A 25,704-nucleotide genomic window follows, 5' to 3' on the forward strand; every position below is an offset into this window, starting at 1 on the left:
CCTAGAATCCCCCAGTGAGGGACTGGGGTGTCGCTCAGTGGTAGAACACCTTCCTAGAATCCCCCAGTGAGGGGCTGGGGTGTCGCTCAGTGGTAGAACACCTTCCTAGAATCCCCCAGTGAGGGGCTGGGGTGTCGCTCAGTGGTAGAACACCTTCCTAGAATCCCCCAGTGAGGGGCTGGGGTGTCGCTCAGTGGTAGAGCCCCTGCCTAGAATCCCCCAGTGAGGGGCTAGGGTGTCGCTCAGTGGTAGAGCACCTGCCTAGAATCCCCCAGTGAGGGGCTGGGGTGTCACTCAGTGGTAGAGCCCCTGCCTAGAATCCCCAGTGAGGGGCTGGGGTGTGGGTCAGTGGTAGAGCCCCTGCCTAGAATCCCCAGTGAGGGGATGGGGTGTGGGTCAGTGGTAGAGCCCCTGCCTAGAATCCCCCAGTGAGGGGCTGGGGTGTCGCTCAGTGGTAGAGCCCCTGCCTAGAATCCCCCAGTGAGGGGCTGGGGTGTGGCTCAGTGGTAGAACACCTTCCTAGAATCCCCCAGTGAGGGGCTGGGGTGTCGCTCAGTGGTAGAACACCTTCCTAGAATCCCCCAGTGAGGGACTGGGGTGTCGCTCAGTGGTAGAACACCTTCCTAGAATCCCCCAGTGAGGGGCTGGGGTGTCGCTCAGTGGTAGAACACCTTCCTAGAATCCCCCAGTGAGGGGCTGGGGTGTCGCTCAGTGGTAGAACACCTTCCTAGAATCCCCCAGTGAGGGGCTGGGGTGTCGCTCAGTGGTAGAGCACCTGCCTAGAATCCCCCAGTGAGGGGCTGGGGTGTGGCTCGGTGGTAGAACACTTGCCTCAAATCCCCTTATGAGGATCTGCACATCACTAGTCTAATACCTACAAAGTCCAAGGTCTTAGGTTCAATCTCCAGTACTCTTCACACACACACACACACACACACACACACACACACCCTTGCGATTTAAAAGATCCTCATGGGAATGTTTTTTGAGAATTAATTAAAATGATCTATGTAAAGGTCATTTTTCCATGCTGTCACTTGCTCTGCATTCTGCAAGTTACACCTGTTTCGTGACAGCTCACACCCTCTCAAGCCCAGTATTGACATTGAGTTTGCAACCACACCCTCTTGCCGTGAGCGTGAATCTTGAATGGAGTCCATGGAAACCCACCACCTCCAGCATCCACGTAAACTGTCTCCTGTTGGAAAGCTCATCCTTTAGGAAGCCCCCGCCCCGAGGACTTCTCATAGCAGGCATCACAGCTCTCAGACCCCACCCCACTCCCCTACCTGGGAGTTGCAAAGAAAACTAGGTCCAGGGATTTGGGGTTGGGGGAAGACTTGCCAGGTGGGGAAGTCAGGGGCTGGGCTTCTCCGTGGCTCCTCTCCCCCTTCGGGGCTTTCTTGGTCCCCCTTTGTCTCATTCTCAGCCTTCCCATCTCCAGGTTGCTCGGGCAGCCGCATCAGGGGTCCAGAGTGACGAGGTCAGAGATTTGGGGGCACATCAAAGGAACATCAGCGAAGGCATTGAGACTCTGCAAGGAGTTGACAGAAACTTACTGCCGGAAATAGCGGCGAGCGGTTATTTACTCAAAGTCGGTTGCCTAAATAATTCACACCTGCCCTTCCATGTTTACTCAGGACAATGGGAGATACAACTGTGGCCCAAGAAATGTAATTATAGTACTGACAGATGTTTAGTTATTAATACAGACCCAATGTCACCAGAGAGCATTACATAACAAACAGATCTGTGCCTCTGGAAGCAACTTTAATCTTTCTAGGTACTTTTCCATTCACACCCTCAGGCTTTGCCTAAGCAATATGAAATGAACAATAGCAGATACCTACTTGAGGGCTACTTATAAAAAAGCCCAGCACTTCACCTGTAGCCCTGGTGTTAGGGGTGGAGCTCAGTGGCAGACACTAGCACCACATGCGTCAGACCCCGGATCCCATCCCTACCAGCCTTGCCTTCCTCAGTCAAAGTGAAATTATTGCCAGGCTCAATGGAGTATAGCCAAAATCCTGGCTACCTGGGAGGCTGTAAGCAGTAAGTTCAAGGCCAGCTGGAGCTACAGAGTGAGACCCTGCTTCGAATTGAAACGTAAAACAAGGGGGCAGTGAGATGATTCCGCAGATAAAGGCGCTGACTCTGCAACTTGAGTTCAAGCCTTAGAGCTCACAGTGCAGGGAAAGAACTGCCTCCACCAAGTTGTCCTTTGACCTCTGCCTGTGCCCCATGGCTCGCATGCACCCCCACACACATACCATGCGTGCATACAGGGACATCATGCACATATACAATAATAAAAAACAATAATTTCTAGACAAAGAAAGAGCTGGAGATATAACTAAGTGGTTGGGCTGCAATGTCCCTAAGGATGGGTCTACAGGAAGCCCTTTCTGGGAAGAAGCTTCGCAGGTTTAGATTACTAAACAAGGTGTAAGTGGTCACAGACACACACACACATACACCAGCACTGGTCTATAGACATTGCGTTTGTCATGTGCTCCACCACTGGTAATTGCTCAGGAAAACCCACTTAAGCAGGAACGGTTTATTCTAGCTCATGGCTTCAATGGCATCCGTCTGTGGTGCTCAGTTTATTGCTTCTGGCCCTGTTGTAATGGCTGGTGGTGATAGAGCAAAGCTGCCTACCCCATGGTGGACAGGAAGCAGGGAGAGAAGCAGGAAATGGCCGGAGATATGGCATATCCTTCAGAAACCAATCCCTAGTGATGTATTACTTCAGCTAATCGACACCCCTTTAAAGGCACACTGCTCCCCAATAATGTCACCAGGTTATGACACTATCGCTGGGTTAATACATTCAGGAAATGAAAGCCTTCAGAATTTAATCATCTCCAAAAAAAAAAAATTTCACCTCTGAACACTGCTGCCTAGGAATGAAGCCTTGAACACATAAGCTTTTGGAGACAAACTTCACAGACAAGCCATAACACAGTGTTATATAACAATTTCCTCTGGGATGAAATACTCCAGTTCCTGGAGAAAAGCTCCTTATGACTCAGGAAGTAAACAACCTGCAAGTCTTAAGAAGTCTCTGAAACTTAGCAGGCTCACAAGGCCGTTCAATCCCAGTTAGCTTTAACTTTCAACCTCACACAGCCTGGGGTCACCCAAGAAGGAAATTTTAGTTGGGGTTGTCAAGGTGAGGTTGACCTGTGAACATGTGTTTAGGAGATCATCTTGACTGTTAATTTCAGAAGGACCAAACCCACCATGGGCAGCATCATTCCCTGGGTTGGTGGTCCTGGGCTATGAAAAAGTTAGTTAAATGGGGCAATCAGCAGCCAGCATCCCTCCATGGCTTTTGCTTCTCATTCCTGCTTAAATTATTGCCCTGGTTCCATTTAATAATGAACTGCAATCCGGAAGTATAAGCCAGGATAAACGCTTTGCTTTCTTAAGTTTTGGTCAGAGTGTTTCATCACAAAAAGAGGAAAAATACACCTCCCTCTTCCTCTCCAAATTATTTAAGCAGTTAGAAGCGCGGAGGAGAGGGGGCTATCTAACCTGTTGAGCTGTCCGCAAGTTGTGCAGTGAGTTTTGGGTCCCAGCTTTCCTGAGTCATCACCCATGCTAGGCTGGCTTTCACTGATGCAACTGTGGGAGTCACCCACGCTCCTGTAAGCAATATATCCACTGGCTCACTAGGTTGGACTCAGGTGGCTTGGTTGCTTTGGTCTGTCATCGGCTCCCATCTGGAGTGAAGAGACCTTCACACTTGTCTCCCTAGGAATAGTGTCCCACCAGAGGCACACACAACAACCCTGAATCTCAGACACATGGTCACAGCACACACCGGCATGGCTCTTCAGACACACACACACAGACGTGATGGAATTCAGATGCCCACATGTGTCCAGATATGTCCAATGGCCTCCATTTCTGCACACACTCTCGGAGAACAGGGCTTTGCTTCACACACGCTCGTACAACAGCACTAGGAATGAACCCCAAGTCATGTCCACGCTACCTCAGACCAGACTTTCCCGTGCCAGGTACCCTTATACCCCCACACCGCGGAGCCACAGCTGATGCCACTGCACACGCGGTCCCCACCTGCACAGAGTCACACCAGTCTCTCATATGCCCCTGTGACTCACTGCTTCCCTTGGGCTGACACCCACGCCCCACGCACGAGGCATGCATCTAGACTCTGCGTCGCCTCTAGTCGTCTCGTGAAGTTCAACAGGAAAAACAAATTTTCCATGTGCTGACAGTAGACACTTTTTAAAAGTGACATTTTATTTTCAAATATGGTTTTAGCTGCCAAGGGAGAGCTAGCAGCACTAGAGCTGTGAGTGGTAGGAAGGACAGAGTTCCAAAGATTTCCAGTTGGCTCCCTTAGGCAAAATCCTTCCCCATCAGGCTCCTCCAGGCAGGGTGGCCACCAGGAGAGGGCTGTTAATATAATGGAGCCGCAGACCTGGCCATAAAATAGCTCGGAGCTCTCTGGCAAGGCTGTCCAAGCTCACGGGCATCAGGCTTGAGAGCTCAATCCATTTAATAACTTGGAGTTTTCCCATGGTTCCTCACGAGCGTGGCCTCAGAAGAGGCAGTTCCCCATATGGAACAATTGCTCCTGCAGCTCAGGTGACCTTAGATGTCACAGAAGCACCAAGCCAGGAAGCCCAGGACAGCAAAATCCTCCAGACAGAAGCCATGCTCTCACAATTCCCCTCTTGCTGCCTGCTCCAAGCACAGTCCTGGGGAGACGGCTCAGTCAGTAAGCACAGTGTTTGCCATACAAGCATGAAGACCTGGGTTCGACCTCAAGAACCCAAATTTAAAAAGCTGGACATGGGCTGGGGAGATGGCTTAGCAATTAAGAGTACAGTTAAGAGCTCATCCAGAGGACCTGAGTTCGATTCCCAGCACCCACATGGTAGAAAACAATCACTTTAACTCCAGTTCAAGGGGATCAGCACCCTCTTCTGACCTCCATAGGCAGCAAAGGCATTGTGTGCGTACAGTGCATCCACATCCAAACAGGAAAACAACCCATACATACACCATTCAAACAATGTAAGAGGGGCATGGTGACATATGCCGGTAACCCCAGCACTGGGGTAATAGAAATGGGAGGATCCCTGGGGTTCATGAGCCAGCTAGTAACCTACTTGGTGAAGTTCTGGTTTGGTGAGAGGTGCTTCCTCAAAGAACAAGGCCAGGTCAGTGAGATTGCTCTCAGAGTGGAGACGCATGCGTATGGGCCTGACAATCTGAGTTCAACCCCTGAGTCCCCCACAAGGTGGCAGAGAGAACAATTCTCAAGGGTTGTCTTATGCCAACCACAGCATGCATGCTTGATCTCTCTCTCTCTCTCTCTCTCTCTCTCTCTCTCTCTCTCTCTCTCGTACAAAGGACATATGCACACAGAGAGAATAAATAAATTAGCCAATTAAAAAAAAAAAGCACAAGGTGGGTCAGTCATGGTGGTACACACCTTTAGTTCTGCCACTCACGAGGCAGAGGCAAGTGAATGTCTGTGATTTCAAGGCCAGCCTAGTCTACGGAGCACGCTCCAGAACAGTCAGAGCTACATAATAGCGACAGCCTGTCTCAAAAACAGAACAAAACAAAGAAGCAAAAACCAGACAGGGCAGAAAGAACCTGAGGAGTACCACCCAGGCCTGTTTTCTGACAGCCATACTTGCATGCATACACATGCGCCTGCTCTCTGTTTCTTTCTTTTTTGTTGCTTCAGTAAAATACCCTGACAAAATAACTTAGAGGAGCCGGGTGGTGGTGGTGCACGCCTTTAATCCCAGCACTCGGGAGGCAGAGGTAGGCGGATCTCTGTGAGTTCGAGACCAGTCTGGTCTATAAGAGCTAGTTCCAGGACAGGCTCCAAATCCACAAAGAAACCCTGTCTCGAAAAAACAAATAATAATAATAATTTAAAGAACAGAGGGTTTGTTTTGGGTCACAGTTCCCAAGGGCACCACCCAGCATAGCATGGAAGGTCTGCTGACAGTAGCAATATGGTAGTTTGAATGTCATTGCCCCCACAATCTCATAGGGAGGGGCACTATTGGGAAGTGTGGCTTTGCTGGGGTGGGTATGACCTTGTTGGAGGAAGTGTGTCACTGTGGAAGTGGACTTTAAAGTCTCATCTATGGTCAAGCCACGGTCAGTGACTCAAACCACTTCCTGTTGCCTGGGGATCAAGATGTAGGACTCTCAGCTCCTTCTCCAGCACCATGACTGCCTGCATGTCGCCATGATGACAATGGACTAAACCTCTGAAAATGTAAGCCACCCCAATTAAAGGTTTTCCTTTATAAGAGTTGCCGTGTTCATGGCGTCTCTTCACAGCAATAGAAACCCTAACTAAGACGGGCAAGAAGCTGACTGGTCACATTGAAATCATACTTAGGAAGCACAGAGAGAGAAAAGGAAGTGGATCAGGTTATCAAACCCCCCAATTCTGCCCCACCCCACCCCCTGGTGAGGTACTTCCTTCATGAAGAAGGTTCTGCCTTCTAAAGGTTCTGTTAGCTTCTCAAATAGTGGTACCAGCTAAGGACCAAGTGTTCAAACATATGAACCTGTGTAGTATAGTTCTCATTCAAACCAGGACAGAGAGAACCAGAAACAGAGACCTAGACAGATGGAGAGATGGGAAGACAGAAAGAATGGTAAAAGCCAAGACACCCTTCACGGTCCAGGACTGACCACCCATGAGTACCGAGGGAAACACCCAGCATAGGTCTCTGGAAAGAATGGAAGATCAACCTTCAACCCCCTTTCCCCCATCTATCTAGCGCCTTCTCCTTAGCCCTGAGGAATCTCATGTACTTTGGGGGACCTACAGTTAACTCCTAGTGAAAATAGTTCTGTCTCTGAAATGGCCAGTGACCTCACTTCCTGAAGAGGTTTCTGAGGACAATTCATTCCAGGATTTATCCTGAAAGTCCATCTGTCAACTTCCCGTATCATCTCCTGGAAGAGAAGCAGGTGCTTGTGCCCAAATCTTGAAGTTTGAGTTCTGTGATAATGGCGGAGTGCCCGCTATCATCCTTTCTAGTTGCTTGCTCCAAGAAGTTATCCGCCCACGTCCTGAAGCACCTAAAACATCCCAGGATGCATTGGCTGGCCGTGCAGGATGAGTGGGTGTTGTTCTAAACTGCACCCCCCAAATGGCATTATATTGGGTCTGCCCCACAGGAGCTTCACCAGCTCCATCACTGTGGGTGTATGCACACGTGTGTACATGCTTTTGGAGGCTAGTGAATGTTGGGTGTCTTTCTCAACCTCTCTCTGCCTTATTTTTTCTTTTAAATTAAATATATATATATAACCCCATATATACATATATATATGTATGTATATATATATATATATATTTAGAGAGAGAGAGAGAGAGAGAGAGAGATACTGTGTATGCACATGCATGTGTCCCAGGGATTAAACTCAGGTTGTTAGATTTGCCAGCAGTCACCTTTATACATTAAGCCATCTTGCTGGCCCTCCACCATATGTTTTGAGGCAGGTATTTCATTGAAACTATATATCAATTACTAATTAAGTTTTAGGTTAGCTGGCCAACAAGTCCCGTTATCCTGTCCCCACACCTCCTCAGAACTCAACAGAATTACAGACTCACACAACAGCACCCAGATTTTTACATGGGTTCCGAACTCTAGCCTGCACCTCAAGAATAAGGTCCTTCTGTCAGTAAGGACCCTTGAGAGTCTAATTCATACAAGAGTGTAATACACCGATGGTCCCCTTATTATAAAACAGGGTGTGTATGCTTTGTTGACATCCATGGCAGGCCTGCGCCTTTCTGAACAAAGACAGAGAAGTGGATGAGCAGGTAGATGGGAGGGGAGATGGGAGGAGAGTAGGGAGGGAAAATTGTGGTCAGTATGTAAAATAAATGAAAAAAAATTAATAAAAGTACAGGGCATGTTGACCCCAATTCCTCCAAGGGCAGTGGGATAATATAAAGGTGCCAAGCTGCCACATGTCAATGTACAGGGTAACAGGAAACTGTCTCAAAAGGGAAGCCACAACTGGCTACTGACTGTGGCTGGAAAGGAAGTTAGTGCGGCAATGTGACACCTACGGGGAAACTGAAAACCCAGACTCCCAGACTTATCAAAACAACAAACAGCTGGCTTCATTAAGTCCTGCCAATAAAGACCTTAAGGTTTTAAGAGTCCTTGTGAGAAAACAAGAGCAAATTCAGGCATAATAGCACCCTGCTGTGATTGCAGCTCTCAAGAGGTAGAGGCAGGAGGATCATGAATTCTAGGTCATCCTCAGCTACAAGTTTGAGAACAGCCTGGATTGCAAGAGACCCTGTCTCAAACAATTGATAGGTAGATGAATAGATGATAGATTGTTAGACAGATAGATACATAGATGATAGATAGATAGATAGATAGATACATACATACATACATACATACGTAGATAGACAAGATAAATATAGAGAAAAAGATAGATAGATAGATAGATAGATAGATAGATAGATAGATAGATACATACGTAGATAGACAAGATAAATATAGAGAAAAAGATAGATAGATAGATAGATAGATAGATAGATAGATAGATAGATAGATGAAAGCAGATAAATAGACAGACAGGTAGATACATAGATATACAGATGATAGGTACATACATACATGCATCCATAGACAAGATAAAGAAAGAAAGATAGATAAATAGATAGATAGATAGATAGATAGATAGATAGATGATATGTCTTGGGATTTCTATTGCTGCGAAGAGATAACATGAGCACAGAAACTTTTATAAAGGGAAATATATAATGGGGTGGTTTACAGTTCAAGGCAGGGCATAGCACGATGCAGAAAGACACGGTTCCGGAGCTGAACATCCTACATGTTGATTGGCAGGAAACAGGAAGTAAACTGAGACACTGGGTGTGGTTTGAGCATACTGAGACCTCAAAGTCCTCCTCCACAGTGACACACTTTCTCCAACAAGACCATACCTAGTCCAACAAAGCCACACCTCTTATTATTGCCATTCCCTTTGGTGGCCATTTTATCATAAACATGGAAGGAAGGAAGGAAGGAAGGAAGGAAGGAAGGAAGGGAGGGAGGAAGGGAGGGAGAAAGATGAAGGAGAAATTAGATGATTGGTTGAAAGATGACAGATGATTATGGATAGATGTAGATGATGAATGGTGGATGATCAACAGACAAATAGATATTAGATGATTGACAGATATAGGTAGATGATAGACAGATTATAGATAGATAGATAGATAGATAGATAGATAGATGATAGATAGATGCCAGATAGATCATTTAAATAAGTGAATGCATTACTAACTAAATATAAACTCCATTCCTATTTACATAACGGAGTTGCATCTACTGAAGTTGACCTCTGACAATCACCTCAGCCCTTCCTTCCAAACTGGTGACATGTCCAGTCAACTCCTGCACGACTGGTACACAGTTAGCTCCTGCTGGGCTGGTATAGGATTACCCAGCGCCAGAATGCCACAGGAAACTGAGGCCAATGCCTGGTCCCAGGGCAGGTCAGTGGGAACAAGGTGCCCTTAGCCAAAACATACTTTGGGTACCAACCAGTTCAGCTGTCAGAAGGAAAACTAGCTTCCTGGGGTTACCCAGGACTCAGGGTCTCTCCCCAGGAAACTAGGGGAACAAGTTGAGTATAGTTGGAAGGTTTCCAGCTGGGGCCTAGCTAAGCTGGGGTAATAGACATTTTTGTTTCCTTCCTTCCTTCCCTCTCCCCTTCACTCTCCCCTCCTCCTCTCCTAACAGTGTCTCACCCATCCTGTCCTGGAACTTGCTGTGTAGCTCAGGCTGGTCTTGAATCCTCCTGCTTCAGCTTCTCCAGGACTGGGATCATGGGCCGGTGTCACCAGCGCCCACTCCCCCGCTGCCTCTTTACTTCCTGAACAACGCGGAAAGGAAGCTGGGGAAAGCACCCTGAGCTTGTGTGGGCCGAGCTGAGTCAGGGCACCGAGAACAAATGAGAATCTAAAACAAAAGTGACCAGGAAATCCATTTCGAGCCTGCCGCTGCCATCCCAACGCTCACACAGTGGCTCCCTTGGTTACCAGCCGGGCTCCTTCACCCTCTCTGGCTCCCAAGCGACTACTTAAGCAAGCATTGTGCATTTGGATGTATTCATTATATTTTAATATGATTATGTCCAATCCAGTAGACTGAAACAGATTCATCCAGATGTGTAATTAGTCTCTAAATGCCCATTATTCTTGGTGTCAACTTGGCAGGGACTTTGAGAACGGAGGCGCCATTCACACTCCTTGTTTGTTACTCATCCTTGGAGTGGGACTCACCCATGCGTCAGGGGTCAGGGTCATCTACGCAGTCCTGAACTCCGTGGGCACATTCGTAGGAACCCTCAGGTCTCCTGTCTCTGCTTCCCTGCTCTTGGTCTTTGAGAAGGAGCTTTGGGAGATGACGGGTGACTGGCGCCCCCTGAGGCTCTGGAGAATGGGGTAGCCTCTACACTCGTATGATGCCCACACCCACAGAGTTGTTAGGCACACAGTCAGCCAGAGCGAGTGTCTTCCCCAGCCTGTCTCCCAGCTTGCACAACAATCCCCTCAAGTCCACAAGATCCTTCTGTGGGGGTTACATCTTCAAGTCAGCCCTGCTGGATGTGACTCCCAGAAGCTCAAACTTTTATGTCCCCAAGTTGTCACTATGATGGTTTTTTCCAATCTTTAAATTATATTTATTTATCTGAGTGCCTGGGGTGGGTGGGGCATGTACCACCGTGTGCGTGTGGAAGTCTGAGGACAATCTGTGAGCACTGGTTCTTACCGTCCCCCATGGGGTTCTCGGGATTGGACTCAGGTCCCCAGCCTGGGTGGCAATCACCTTTACCCACTGAGCCACCTTGCCAGTCTGACCAGAAAGCATCATGGGAGAGGGGATGTTAAGATTATAAAGTACGAGAAGTCCCAGAACATCAGATGGAAGCAATGTCCTCGGAACATGACAGGACCGCCCCACACAGGAGTTCACAGAAGCCACGGTTGCCCGCACAAGGTCTTCGAAAGATCAAGGCAATGAAAGACTCTTGTCTAAAAAACAGGCTGGGACGGTGGAGAGGTGGCCCAGCAGGTAGAGGCAGATGCCTCCAAGCCTCACAACCTGAGTTTGATTCCTGGGACCCACATGACAGAAGGAGAGAACCAGCCCCTGCAAGCTGTCCCCCGATCTCCACATCCGCATTGTGACACTCGCATTCCCCTCTCTGCACAAGAAATAAATAAAATGTAATGAAAAAAAAAACAGTATTTAAGTTAAAGTAATTGAAGAAGACACCTGGTGTCAGCTCCTGGACTGTACATGCTAATGTAAACATGTGCATGCATACCTTCACAAACAGGTACACAAGCATGTAGTTAACACACACATGCAGAGAGGGCCCTGCAGGACTGAGACCCTGTGACTTCAGGGAACCTCTTGTTACCCCATGAACAGTCTCTGAACAGCAGCTACCAAGCTCACCTTGGTCTTTGGCTCTGCGATGGGGCTCAGTGGTGCTCTGCACTGACCCCTGGTGGTCACAGCTCACACTGCAGCACACTGTGCTGGCTCATCACTATCTGGGATCTGTCCGGCTCCCTAGGGTACCATTCAACTTTCTGCTTTCATCTTACGGTCTGCAGAGCCTTCCTTTTACTAGAGCATAACACAGAACACAATCAGTAGCTTATTAAAAACCCTCTCGTGCTTTGTCATCCCCTACCTGCTACCCCCAGCGGCTTCTGAGGTCATCCGCTGTTAACACGGTTTGGTCCCTGAATCGCTTCAACCAGTTCATGAATACCTCAGGCATCCATGGATTGAATGCTTCTGCTGGGGTGTTACCTGTGTCCGAGACATGCACATCGCCTGTCTTTCAGATATCAGCCCAGGAAAAATGGACTCTTCCTATCACCCAGCCTCTCTCAGCTTCCCTGGGAGGACTCAGTCAGGTGCACACTTTATCTTCCGGGTCTACACTCAGTATGTACTTAGGCTACCCCATCTCCCAGTCTTCGGCTCAAGGCACACATGGCCTTTCTAGTCGGCCAGACCTCAGTTAAGGGCATCAGCAGCCTCTCTAGCCCTCCGGCACACCTATCGTCTCCCGTCTACCGTTCAGCACGTGCCTCTGAGGCTTCAATGTCACCTCCTCTTCGAGGCAATTTCCAGTCCCTGCGGTCCAGTGTAACTTTCTAAACACAACTTCCGCGAGCTCCGCCCTCCTATCAAAGCATTTATCTCTATCTAAAACGACCGTAACCCATTCATCTCATTATCACTTGATAAGTCTTAAAATATCACAGTAGCTCATATTTTACCAACTCTCCTACAAACAGCAGCCATAAATTCTGCACAGTATATAAAAGACAATGTTCCCAGAGCCAAAGAGGTGTGGCCAGAGGGGGAAGAAATAAAGAGGGAGGTAACTTATTCAGGGGCTGCCTGGTCTATGGCTTTCACTCGTGGGGGGGGGGGCGGGGAATTCTGGCTCTGAACAATCAGAACTCTGAGTTGGGGCTACAGGTGGCTCAGCAGTTAAAAACCCTCACTGCTTCTGCAAGGGACCAGTTTGGCTCACAGAAGAAAGAGCTCACAACCACCAGATCCAAGGGACCCAAAATCCTTTCCTGGCCTAGGCCTGCCCTCTCTCTCTCTCTCTCTCTCTCTCTCTCTCTCATAAAACAAATTTGTTTTTGTTTTGTTTTGGTTTCTGTTTTTGTTTTTCGAGACCAGGTTTCTCTGTAGCTTTGGAGCCTGTCCTGAAACTATCTTTTGTAGACCAGGCTGGTCCCAAATTCACAGAGATCCGTCTGTCTCTACCTCCTGAATGCTGGGATTAAAGGCATGTGCTACCACTGCCCAGCTAATAAATCTGTTTTTAAAAGAATCCAGAGCTGAAAATAACACCAGAAACTAGAAAGTGGGGTGACATGCTAGGAGCTGTCACCATCCTGGCAGGAATGGATGACAGTCCCCAACCCCGCCCCACAGTGTATGTGTGTCTGTGTGTATGTTCACATGCTTGCAGACACACGTGTGTGCGTGTGCATGCTGAGGTCCACAGTTAACACCCATCATCATCCTCAACTGCTCTTCACATTTTTATTTGCTTATTTTATTCTTGAAACATTTATTTATAGTGTGTGAAAGAGGAAGCAAGCACGTGCGTGTGTTTGGCTCATGCGTGAAGATCAGAGGACAAGTTAGTGGGGTAGTTCTCTCCCTCCACAATGTGGGTCCTGAGGATCAAACTCAGGGCATCAGGCTTGGCAGCAATCACTTTTACCCACTGAGCCATCCTCCTAGCCATATTTACTGAGGCAGGGTCCCTCACTTGAACCTGTGATGGATAATGTTATGCTTTAAGTTACATGACTTTGCTTAGGAGATCTATAAAACGGGGGCTAAGAGATGGCTCAGCAGTTAAGAGCACTGACTGCTCTTCCAGGGGACCCAGATTCAATTTCCAGCACCCACATGGCAGCTTACAACTGTCTGTAACCCCAGGATCCAACACCCTCACACTGACATATATATAGGTAAGAGACCAACAAAGTAAAAACAAATTTTAATAAAAATAAATTTTATAAAAATCAATAAAACAAAAATGCCTCTAACCCGAAAGCCCTACTTTCCCAAGGACAGATACCTTCCTCGACTACTGGGGGCTGCTGATAACAAACCATGTGGTTTCACTTCCGTAAACAAGTTTGGTTACCCCAAAGATCACAGGATATGTGCTTGATGACATGTAGGCAGGAAGTACGTCAGGATCATGCTTGCCTCTGATTGTACAAAAGCAGGAAGCATGTAGTCTCATGAGTTTTGCCTATATAGCCCCTGACTGGTGTAATTCGTAGCCACACTCTGGACATGAGTCTCGGGTATGGTCCTGGCCAATATTTAATAAAACCTATTTATTAAAGTGTATTCATTGTCAGACTGGTGAACATCTGATGACCCCAGGCCCAGAGCTGCCAAATTAGTCTAGCTAGCCGGCTTGTTCTGGGGAGTCCCCTACCTCTGCCTTCCAAGTGCTGGAGTTATAGTGGGCCAGCACACCTGCCTGGCATTTCTGTAGATTCTCAGAGTCTGAACTCGAGTCTTCATGCAAGTACTTTATCCACTGAGCCATCTCCCCAGCCCCAGGAATAAAATATTCTAGAGACATGTATCCATCCTCTTGGCTATCAAATTATTAAAACAATAGATCCCCCCCCCCACTCCTCCCAGTTTTCAAATTCTCCAAGAATCTCATTCTGTGAGAAGGAAAAGACAGAAGCCTGGAGCCAGCCAGAAGGGGTCACTCATTTCCCAGAAGGTGATGTCACAGAGTTCTCCCACTTGTCCAGACCATCTTGCAGGAGAGACTGGAGCTAGAACCACACCTTGACCAGACTGCTTAGTTATGTCTCTCTCTCTCTCTCTCTCTCTCTCTCTCTCTCTCTCTCTAATGTGTATCTGTATGTGTTTATGTGCACACGTGAATGCAGGTACCAGAAGAGGCCAGAAGAGGGCGTTGTATCTGCTAGAGCTGGAATTACAGATGACCATGAGCTGTGAGCTGCCTGATGTGGGTGCTGGGACCCAAACTCAGGTCCTCTGTAAGAGCAGTCTTAACCATGGTCTTGTTCTTTAAACTGAATCTCATGTCAAGATCCCAGAGATGAACTGAGAGGGTAGGAGGGAATGTCCCTGGACCTCTTTGTTCCCTTCTCAATATGTCCACACTGACCAAATCTCCCTTCCCTGCTTCTCACCATAACTTGTTTGTTTAATTGACCTACTGAGGTCCAACGGTGCGCTTAGCTCTTTATGGCTGATGGAGTCCCAGCTCTGTCTCTCACGACTGTGGTAACGAAAGAGAGAGCTACAGGAGATGGATGCACATTTTGTTATAGGAGCAACCTTTGCCCATAAAGTATACGAATTAGGCAAGCTCTAAACAGCCTATCAGGGCCCAAGGGAGCAGCACACCCAGCTGGGTAAACAGGCCTCTTTAGGAACCCCAGCACACGCTGGGTGGTGGCGGCACACGCCTTTAATCCCAGCACTCGGGAGGCAGAGGCAGGCGGATCTCTGTGAGTTCGAGGCCAGCCTGGTCTACAAGAGCTAGTTCCAGGACAGGCTCCAAAGCTACAGAGAAACCCTGTCTCAAAAAAAAAAAATTTTTTTAAAGAAAGAAAGAAAGAAACCCAGCACATGAATCGACGCACCTGCAGAACTTGGAGTTTGCACCACATAGCGCTAGTCCACAAAATTCAGGGTCAAAGCAAAATTGTTGTGTGCAAAAGAATGAAGGAAAGAAGGAGAGACAGACAGACAGGTGAGGTGGTTCGGCAGGGAAAACACTTGACGATGGCCTTAGTTTGATCCCTGGTGCCCACACAGTAGGGAGAGAGAACAGTCTCCCCCAGGTTGTCCTCTGGCCTCCACACCCGCCATGCCACATATACACTCAGAAATAAACAAACGAGTAAATAAATGTTTACAAAGTTAAAATAGTCGGGCAGTGGTGGCACATGCCTTTAATCCCAGCACTCGGGAGGCAGAGACTAATCCTAGCACTCGGGAGGTGGGGTCTCTGTGAGTTCGAGGCCAGCCTAGCCTACAGAGCAAGATCTAGGACAGGCTCCAAAGCTACAGAGAAACCCTGTCTTGAAAAAAAAATTAAATTGGATTCTAATTCTGTTTTGTTTTGTTTTGTTTCTTTTTTGAGACAAGGTGTCATATAGCCCAGGCTGGCCCTGAACTTCCTTCCTATGTAGACAAGGAATGCCTTGATTCTTGATTTCCTGATCCCTCTCCCTCGACCTCCTGAGTACCTGGGATCACAGGCATGCCCCCACCACACCTGGTTGGGTGACTCTGGGAAACAAACCCAGCCCTTCGCTCACGTTAGACAAGTGTCCTACACACAGAGCTCCATCCCCCAGCCCAAGGGACCCGCATCTTCTAGAAGAATCTCTCAGCCTGTTACAGTCAACAGCCTGTAGAACATAGGTCATGACCAATCAAAACGGACACTGTCCGGGCACCTACAAACCACATGGGATGCTAAGGCTCGGGAGGAAATCTGCTGCTGGCTGCATCCCAAACAGTGTTGCACCTCCTGCTCTCCCAACTGCTAAGGCATATGGGATCATACCCAGCCAGCAGCCCTCGGCAACTGCCCTCCAAATCCTGTCAAGAAGAATTACCTCAGATTCCATTGCCTGGTGCTCACACTGCAGTGAGAACAGCTACCTATAGAGATAAGTCCCTCTATGTGAACAGTAGCTTGAAATCTATTAGCGGTAATGGAGATCCCTTTCTTCAAGTACTATCTTTAGTTAAATTTCTATTTTATATTTTTTAATTTTAAAAATATTTTTGGAGACAGGGTCTCACTCTGTTACCCTGGCTGGCCTCAAACTCTATGTAAACCATGCAGGCCTAGAAGCCTGGATGCAGGATTTAAATGCATGCACCACCACACACAGCAAGATTTATTTTATTTTAAGTGATGAGCCTGTGAGGGGTTATGTGCACATGTGTGTGCAGTGCCCACTGAGTCCAGAAGAGGGTGCTGTATTCCTGGAGCTGAAGTTATAAGCAGATGTGAGCTGCCTGACGTGGGTGCTGGGAGCTGAACTCAGATCCTCTACAAGAGTTGTAAGCACTCTTAACCACTGAGCTATCTCTCCAAGCCCTCAAGAGACAGTTTATTATAACCCTCAATAAGAAAAAAAAATGACAGAGTTTAAAATGCAGGGATTAAAATACCTACCTGATCAGTGCACCCAGTGTTCATATATATGCATGAGCACACATACATACATCAAAATCCTACAGCAACCTCAGCCCATTCCTCTGGGTCAACCTTGATAGGCAGTCTGTCACAGGAAATCTGAGTTCTCATTAATATTAACTCAGACTTAGTACTAAGGAAGTAACTCAGTCAGTAAAGTGTTTGCCATGCAAACACAAGGACCTGAGTTTGAGTCCCCCAAACCCATGTAAAAAATAAATCAAGTAGGCTGGGGAGATGGCTCAGTAGGTAAGAGCACTTCTTGTATAAGCATGAAGACCTGAGCTCAAATCAATAGCACCCACGTAAAAAGCCAAAGGTGGTATTGCTGGGCCCTGAGGTAGATTGATTCCCACTTAGTTCTGAGAAACCGCCATACTGATTTCCAAGTGGCTGTACAAGTTTGCACTCCCACCAGCAATGGAGGAGTGTTCCCCTTACTCCACATCCTCTCCAGCATAAGCTATCATTAGTGTTTTTGATCTTAGCCATTCTGACAGGCATAAGATAGTATCTTAGAGTTGTTTTATATCCCTGATAGCTAAGGATGTTGAGCATTTCCTTAACTATCCTTTGGCCATTTGCAATTCATCTGTTGAGAATTCTGTTTAGATCTGTACCTCATTTTTATTGGATTATTTGGTAATTTGGTGTCTAGTTTCTTGAGTTCTGTATATATTTTGGAGATCAGTCCTCTGTCCAATGTGGAGTTAGTGAGGATCTTTTCCCATTCAGTAGGCTGCCATTTTGTCTTAGTGACTGTGTCCTTTGCCTTACTGAAATTTCTCAATTTCAGGAGGCCCCTTTTATTAATTATTACTCTCAGTGTCTGTGCTACTGGAGTTATATTGAGGAAGTGGTCTCTTGTGGCCATGCATTCAAGGCTACTTCCCCCTTTTTCTTCAGTGATGTTCAGGTGTTCATAGCAGCATTATTCGTAATAACCAGAACTGGAAACAACCTAGAAGCCCCTCAACTGAAGAATGGCTGAAGAAAATGTGGTACATTTACACAATGGAGTACTACTTAGCAGTAAAAAAAGAAAGACATCTTGAAATTTGCATGCAATTGGATGGAACTAGGGAAAAAAAGGATCCTGGGTGAGGTAACTCAGACCTAGATTAGAAAAACATGGTATGCGCTCACTCATAAGTGGATATTAGACATAAAGCAAATGATAACAAGCCTATAGTCCATGATCCCAGAGAAGCTAGGTAACAAGGAGAACCCTAAGAGAGATACATAGATTCCCCCCAGGAAGGGGAAAGAGACAAGACCTCCTGAGAAAATTAGGAGGGGGAAGAAGGGAGGGTGGAAGGGAAGGGGGAAGGGAGAAGGGGAGAGTAGAGAACATGAGGGAATGGGATGCTCATGAAAGGGGAAGGACAGTGAGGGAGAGAAAGGAAAGAGATATCTTGATTGATGGAGCCATTAAAGGACTATCAAGAAACACAGCACTAGGGAAATTCCCAGGAATCCTCAAGGATGACCCCAGGTAAGAAGACCCTAAGCAACAATGGAGAGGACGCCTAAATTGGCCTTGCCCTATAATCAGACTGATGACTACCCTAGTTGTCACCATAGAACCTTCACCCAGAAACTGATGGAAGCAAATATGGAGAGCTACAGTGAAGCAATGGGCTGAGCTAACTGAGACCAGCCCAAGAGAGGGAGGAGCGATAATATGAGCAAAGGGGTCAAGACCATGATGGTGATACCCACAGAAGCAGCTGGCATGAGCTAATGAGAGCTCACTGACTCTGGAGGGGACAGTTGTGAGGCTTGGACAGTCTCTGGGACCAGGATTTATCCCTAGTGCTTGAACTGGCATCTAGGAGTCAGTTTGGAGGGATACCTTGCTCAGCCTAGAAATAAGGTGGAGGGCCTTGATTCTCCCTCAAAGTAAAATGTCAGTCTTTGTTGACTCCCTATAGGAAGCCTTATCCTTTCTAAGGAGTAGATGGGGAGGTGGGGCAGGGGGAAGGTGGAGGAAATGGGAGGAGGGGAGGGAGTGAGAATGAGCATAGCTATGTAAAATGAGAAAATATTGTATTCTAAAAATTCTTAATAAATAAAAAAAAGCCAATGGTGGCCATGCACACTTCTACAGTCCCAGTAACGTGGGGCATAAAAAAAGGGGGAAGTTCAGTGAGAGACTCTGTCTCAAGGGAATGAGGGAGGACACCAAGTATCCTCCTCTAGCCTCAGCATATGTGACCAGAGGCATACAAAATTGCAAACATGCATGTGCAATACCATACATACATACATACATTCATACATTCATACACACACACATACAGGCGTGGTAGTGTACACTTGCAATTCCAGAACTGGCGAGGCAGACAAGCAGATCCGCTGAGACCGTTGGCCAGACAGTCCAGACTACTAAACAAGTTCCAAGCCAGTGAAGGACCCTGCACCACAAGGAAAAAGTGCACAACACCTGAAGAATGACACTGACTGTCCTCTGGCCTCCCTAGGCATGTACATGTATGCACATGCATGCACACACACATGCACATACTTCTGTGTGCATAAACACCTGTGTACACGCAGAAGATTTAACTGACACCTCCAGAGAACGTTTGGGAATCAAACTCTCCCTAACCACTCTTTGTTGTGCTGTGATGTGAACTTTAAACATCGCGACCCCCCACGCACCCCACAACCCCTGCAAAGTTCATATTTGAAAGCTTGATCCCTACCTATGACATGATTGGTTGATGGTGAAAACCTTAGGAGGTGGCTCCTGGGAGGAGGATGTTAGGTTATGGGGGAGGGGTGTTTTTGAAGAGGATGAGGTGATTCTCATTGCTCATTTGCTCCTCTCTCTCTTCTCTCTCTTTCTTTCTCCCCATCTCTCCCCATGTGTCATGTGTGTGTGTGTGTGTTTTCTTTCTTTGTGTCTCTTTTTCTTTCTCTATGTCCTCTCTCTCTCCCCTCTCTCTGTCTCTGTCTCTGTCTGTCTCTCTCTCTCTCTCTCTCTCTGCCCCCCTCTCTCTTCTTCCTTGATCCCACCCCCAGGCATCACAAGGACAGCATCTCGACTCCACCAAACCCTCCCTACCACAATATTCACCACGGGCTCAAAAAAATGAGTCCGGCTGACCAGGGATTGAACACTTTGAAACCATGAGCCTAAGTAAGCCGCCCCTTTTAAGGTGTCCACCTCAAGTGTTTTGCCACGACAACAAAGAGCTAGCTGACATATCTCTCCACCTTGACAAATTCTACAGAGGCAGCCCTGTCAGGGTCCCTGCAAGGTGGCCTAGGAGGGAACTTAGGGCGCACTGTTGCGTTACGTCCTCCACATGGAGAATTCATGGAGGGCATTTTTCTCTGTCTCCAGAATCAGAAACAACTATGCCTCTCATGAGCTGAAGTTTCGGGGGTGGGGGAGTCTGTCACACCTGTGTCAAAGATTCTGCAAGGATGAATGGCTAATTAGGGCCCTGGGATTGCGCAAAGTTGGTGTATTGGAGGCCCAGAGTCCAGTTATCTTGGGTTATCTTCAGATCCCTTGAATAACCTTTCTACCGTCAGCTTAGTCTTTGGAAAGCATTCGCCTAACGGACCCCTCACTTCCACCAATCCATAAGCTAAGAATACCAACAAATGTGCCAGTTAAGTGGCTCAACCAGTAGAGGCGGCTGTCACGAAAGCCTGGTGACCAGTGACCAGTGTTTGATCCCCGCAACCCATGTAAAGGTGGAAGGAGAGACCAATTCCACAAAGTTGTCCTCTGACCTCTGCATGTGTGCCATGACTCACAGACACACATGAACACTCACTATGGTCATCATCACCATCATCATCATCATCATCATAATAATAATAATAATAATAATAATAAAGTTTTTAAAAAAATGTCAACAAACATCATCTGAAGTTTTAGCAGAGACTTCCCAATTTTGCTGCCACCTACCTAACTGATTGATGTTCCCACAAATATCCTAAGAAAATGCCTTGATTTCTTTGGTCCTGTGATGATAGAAACCCATGCAGCCACTGCACAGTGGAATGGTTTTCAGGGAAAGTAGACTCCACATGCCCAAGCCACAGCCACTTGAGTTTGCCTCAGATTAAACCCTCTTATTCTCTAGGAGGTGAGAGCTGTGTTTCACTGTGATCCTGAGCCTGGGACTTTACTTCCTGGATGGCGGTTCTGCAGCCAGAGCTCCCTCATTCTCTAGGCCAGCAGAAAGAGAAAGCTCAGGGTTAACCCAGGGTCCACCTCCAATCAACACCATTCCTGGCTCCCTCCTCACTTTCCCGGTCTTTGGTTTCTCTTTGTTTATTGCCTTTGTCCACTTATTTACATAATCATTTAATTATGCTTCCCAATTCAGCATGCGTCTCTGTAAGCCATTCTGGAACCAGGCGGAGATATCTAAGCGGAGCCCAAAGCTTGCGATCTTGCGGTTTGCCACAGCTGTACCGAGTTAGCCCTTCCGGGGTCCTCTTTAGCAATCACCAGCTATGACAGCAGCCATTCCACTGTCATTTGAAGCTAGGAAATCTGCCTGGCTGGAAAGACAGTGCCGAGGAAAGTAACCAAATTCCACTCTGTTAAGCATTCGTATAATCTTGTTAGCCTCTGTGTTCACAGCACAGCAGTCCCAAGGGGCATGAGAAAGAAATGAAGCCATCACTGTGTCTAGACCAAGCCTTTGTTACTCTTCCTGCAGGACCTGTGGTATCAAGAGCAGCGAAGGACAAACTCAGTATGTTGGTTAAGGTCACTGGAGCTTTCGATGGCTTAAGTTCCCACTGGGACAATTTTCTTTTCCTCTAACTTGGGGACTAAGAGGGAAAACAAGATTGTGGCACCTGGAAGTTGCTCTCAGAGCCAGGGGCAGTGGTGCACCTATAATCCCAGCATCTAGGAGGCTGGGACTGGAGAATCCAGTTCAACCTGCGCTACGCACACATCCAGACTAGGATGGTCAGTGTTGGTTGTCGCTTTGACAGGATCTAGAACCACCTAGGGGAAACATCAGGACATGACTGTAAAGGAATTTCTAGATTGGGCTAATTGAGGTGACAAGATCCAGCTTAAATGTGAACGGCTCCATGACCGGGGTCCTGGGCTGAACCAAAAAGAGAAGGCGAGCTGAGCACCAGCATACGCTCTCTCTGCTCCCTGAAAGCAGGTGCAGTTTGGCACACCTCCTCAGACTCTTGACACCCTGCTGTCCCCATGGGCGACTTCCTTGAACTGTGAGCCAGAGGAAACCCACCCTCCCTTAATACTTCTGTCAGGAGTTTTGACACCACAGCTAATAAAAATAATGGAAATGCTGTCCCCAAACAACAAACAAAGAAAACTAATAACAGCATTAAGAAGATAAGCTTCCGTCTTCCCTCACAGAGAGCAAACTGTGATTCCACGGATGACCCCCCTGTGCAAACAAGAGAAGTGTAGGGTGTCCAGGTAAGCGAGTACTCAAGCAAGGGCTAGGCTCTCCAGTTCTTCCTGGGAGACACGATGCACTCTGAAGTCAAGGTGCAAACAAGCAGAGGAGCTGGGGTGTTGCTCGGTAGTAAACTCCCCACCCAGCATGGGCAAGGCTCTGAGTTTTCTATCCAGAATTGTAAATAAGCCAACAAATAAATCAGATAGGCTAGCAGACAGAAGATCCCAGAGGCACTATAAAGTCAGGCTGGAGAAATGGCTCAGTTGGTAAAATGCTAGGCCTTGCAAGCACGAAGACCTGAATCCAACTCCCAGAACCAGTGCAGAAAAAGGCCAGGCATGGCAGCAGAAACGGAAAATCTCGGCACTAAAGAGGCAGAGTCTGCTAGGCCCCTGGGGCTCACTGGCCAGCCAGCTTAGCCAAATTGGCAGCAGAGTGCCAGGCCAGCGAGAGAACATGGCTCAAAACACAAGGTGGGGCTGGAGAGCTGATGGCCTCGGTGGTCAGTAAGAACTTGGGCCAGAAAACCAACACTAGCCCTGTTGTTGACTCAAAAGCATGCCTGAGGAGGGAGGAACCAGGGTCCAGAAAACAACCTAGAGCTAATTTAACCTTGGGACTGGGGATACAGCTGAGTGAGTTAAGAACTCACTTAGATCTGGGCTCAGTTCCCAAGAATACAAACTGGGCACGGTACAGCATATTTGCAATCTGGTACTTGAGAGAAGTTTGCAAAAGGACCAGGAGAGTTCAAGGTCATTGGTGGTTATACAGGAAGTTTGAGGCCAGCCTGAGCTACGTGATAATCTGTCTCAAAACAAACACAACACAAACAAAACACACAGTGATCTTAATACAGCAGGAATCCAAACACTCCGGAGTCAGAGGCAGGAGGATCACAAGTTCTAAGCTGACCTGGGACACAGCACCTTCCAGCAGAACCTGAGCTATACATAGTAAAACTGGGGCAAGATAGAAAGACAGGAGGAGGAGGAGGAGGAGGAGGAGGAGGAGGAGGAGGAGGAGGAGGAGGAGGAGGAGGAAATGGGAAAAAATGAGGAAATGATGCAGGGGACATGAAACGGGAAAGCAGCCCGTCACCCTGGGATCTTGTCTGTCTTTCTTGCTATGAGTCAAGAAATGTCAACACAATGAATAACGTCAAAACCGCCCCCGGAGATAACATGTCTTTTCCTATCTCAATATAGAACATCTGAAATGGGATGTTCAAGACAGTAAGTGAGGAATGGGGAGATGCTCAGTGGTTCAGAGTGCCTGCTGATCCTGCAGAGGGTCCAAGTTTAAATTCCCAGCACCTATGTCAGTCAGCTTACAACGGCCTGCAACTCCAGCTCCAGGGACGCAACACCCTACTCTTTCAGGCACAGCACCTGTGCGGCACATGTCCACACAGAGACACCCGTGAATGGTACCAGCTTATAGCCAGAATGTGTTTGGCCCCAAACTTGCCTGTACTCTGCACTCTGCTCAACCCCAAAGTTAAGAGTGCGTCTCAGACAACCACCGACAACTTCACTGACGACAAATGACTTAAGATAAAAGAAATAAGTAAATGAGCTCACAAAGCGTAAGTCTGAGTTTTCAACTCTGATTAATCTTGAAGTTAATCATTGTAACTTACAGCACTGCTCCTTAGACAAACCACAGAATCAGGAGCGGTGAGGTACTCATCACATATAAGAGAGAGATGGCCACCAAGCCTGGCGGCTTGAGTTCAATCCCCAGGACACACACGATGGAAGGCAAGACTGGGCTTTCGGAGGCTGTCCCCTGACCTCCGCTCACGCGCGCACACACAAACACACGCACTACACACTATAAAGAAGAGATATGTGCATCACCACATCTATTGTGCTTTATCCACTACAGCAAAGACCCATAATCAACCTAACTGTCCATCAACAAATGAGTGGATGATGACAATTATATAGAGAGATACACACACACACACACACACACAGAGAGAGAGAGAGAGAGAGAGAGAGAGAGAGAGAGAAGGAGGGAGGGAGGGAGAGGGGGAGGGAGGAAGGGAGAGAGAGATGAATATTATTCAGATCTAAAAAAATGAAATCACAAAATGTTCAGGAAAATGGATGGACTTGGAATATTAAGGGAGAAGGGAAAGTACATGTTCTCCCTCAGACGCAGAACCTAGCTCATAATACATGCACACGTGCAAACAAGCGCACGTGTGGGCATAGACTAGCATGTAGAAAGAGAACAAGAAAGGCTAAATACTAGAGGAGGGGGAAGATCTAAATGCAGGAAATACACAGGAGTTACAGAAGAGGATACAAAGCTAATTGATTTTCTAACTCTGCTTCCGTCGTGAATGTTTTGGTTGTTTGGGTGGTGGGTAAGTGCATAAAAACATATTTGATAGTGGAGTATAAAACCCAGTGTGAAGCTTCGTATCTTCAGAATGGCTATTCTAAATGTATAGAAATTTTTAAATGTTTTTTTATTCATTTTACATACCAACCACAGTTCCTCCTCCCTTCCCTCCTCCTTCCCTCCCCCCTCTCATCTACTCCTCAGAGCGGGTAAGGCCTCCCATGGGGAGTCAACAAAGCCTGGCATATCAAGTTGAGGCAGGATCAAGCCCCTCCCCCTGTATCAAGGCTGAGCAAGGTATCCCACCATAGGGAATGGCTCTAAAAAGCCAGCTCATGCACCAGGGTTTGAAATATAATGACTTCAGCTCTATTTAACTTTGGTGTGTTGTATGTATTTGCAGGTTTTTTTTTTAAAGAATAAAGTTTATTTTTAAAAAATTAAAGAGGAAAAGAAAACTATAGAATCATATACACTGCCATTGTAAATACAGCCAAACTTGATTCTCCCTCTTGAGAGAACTGACCCACGTCTTGGATCATGGCTCTCTCTTCTCTCCTGAGTGTCTATCCCCCTGCACTGCTCCCTCTCCCCTTCTCTTTCTGCCAACACTTCCGTTTGAAGAATGTACCCAGTCCTATCTCTGCTTATCAAACTCACTAACTGTGCTTCCGTCGAGCCCATTCAGGAAATCCACTCTGTAACACAGTCAAGAATCTGGCTTCAGCTGAGTGGAGGTCCCCCAGGAGGAAAGGAACTCTGTAGGCTGCTGCTGGTGGTGTTGGGCTATGTGTCCCGGGTGAAACCCCCTCCCAAGAAACTGGAAGATGGCGGGGGCGGGGAGGTGGAGTATTTGCCCCCCAGCCTGACAGAATGAGTTCAGTCTCTTGGGTCCACATAGTGGCAGAAGAAAACAAACTCCCCCGAGTCGTCCTCTGACCTCCACATGTGTGCCATAACATGTGTGTACTCACACTCAGCCCTCCTCCGACACATAAATGACCACAACTCACACTTTCAATCGGAAAAGACCGGGTCCCCTCCACCCTGCTGTCCTATCTATCAATCTTCTTGCTGCACAGCAGAGGAC

The 25,704-nt window shown here is 47.4% G+C and overlaps 1 protein-coding gene across 2 annotated transcripts in view; it reads right to left on the minus strand.

Moving 5' to 3' along the window:
* Positions 1-25,704, minus strand: part of Caln1 (calneuron 1) — a 474,660-nt gene that overhangs the window by 420,682 nt on the left and 28,274 nt on the right. For both annotated transcript variants that reach the window (XM_041647522.1, XM_041647530.1), the window contains exon 2: positions 1,345-1,534. In XM_041647522.1, the coding sequence (XP_041503456.1) occupies positions 1,345-1,463 (119 nt within the window). In that variant the 5' untranslated portion in view covers positions 1,464-1,534. The remainder of the gene's footprint in view (positions 1-1,344; positions 1,535-25,704) is intronic.

The sequence above is a fragment of the Microtus oregoni genome, unplaced genomic scaffold, assembly GCF_018167655.1.
Source record: "Microtus oregoni isolate MIOR12 unplaced genomic scaffold, Mior012 000003F_ref0000135, whole genome shotgun sequence".
Lineage (NCBI taxonomy): Eukaryota > Metazoa > Chordata > Mammalia > Rodentia > Cricetidae > Microtus > Microtus oregoni.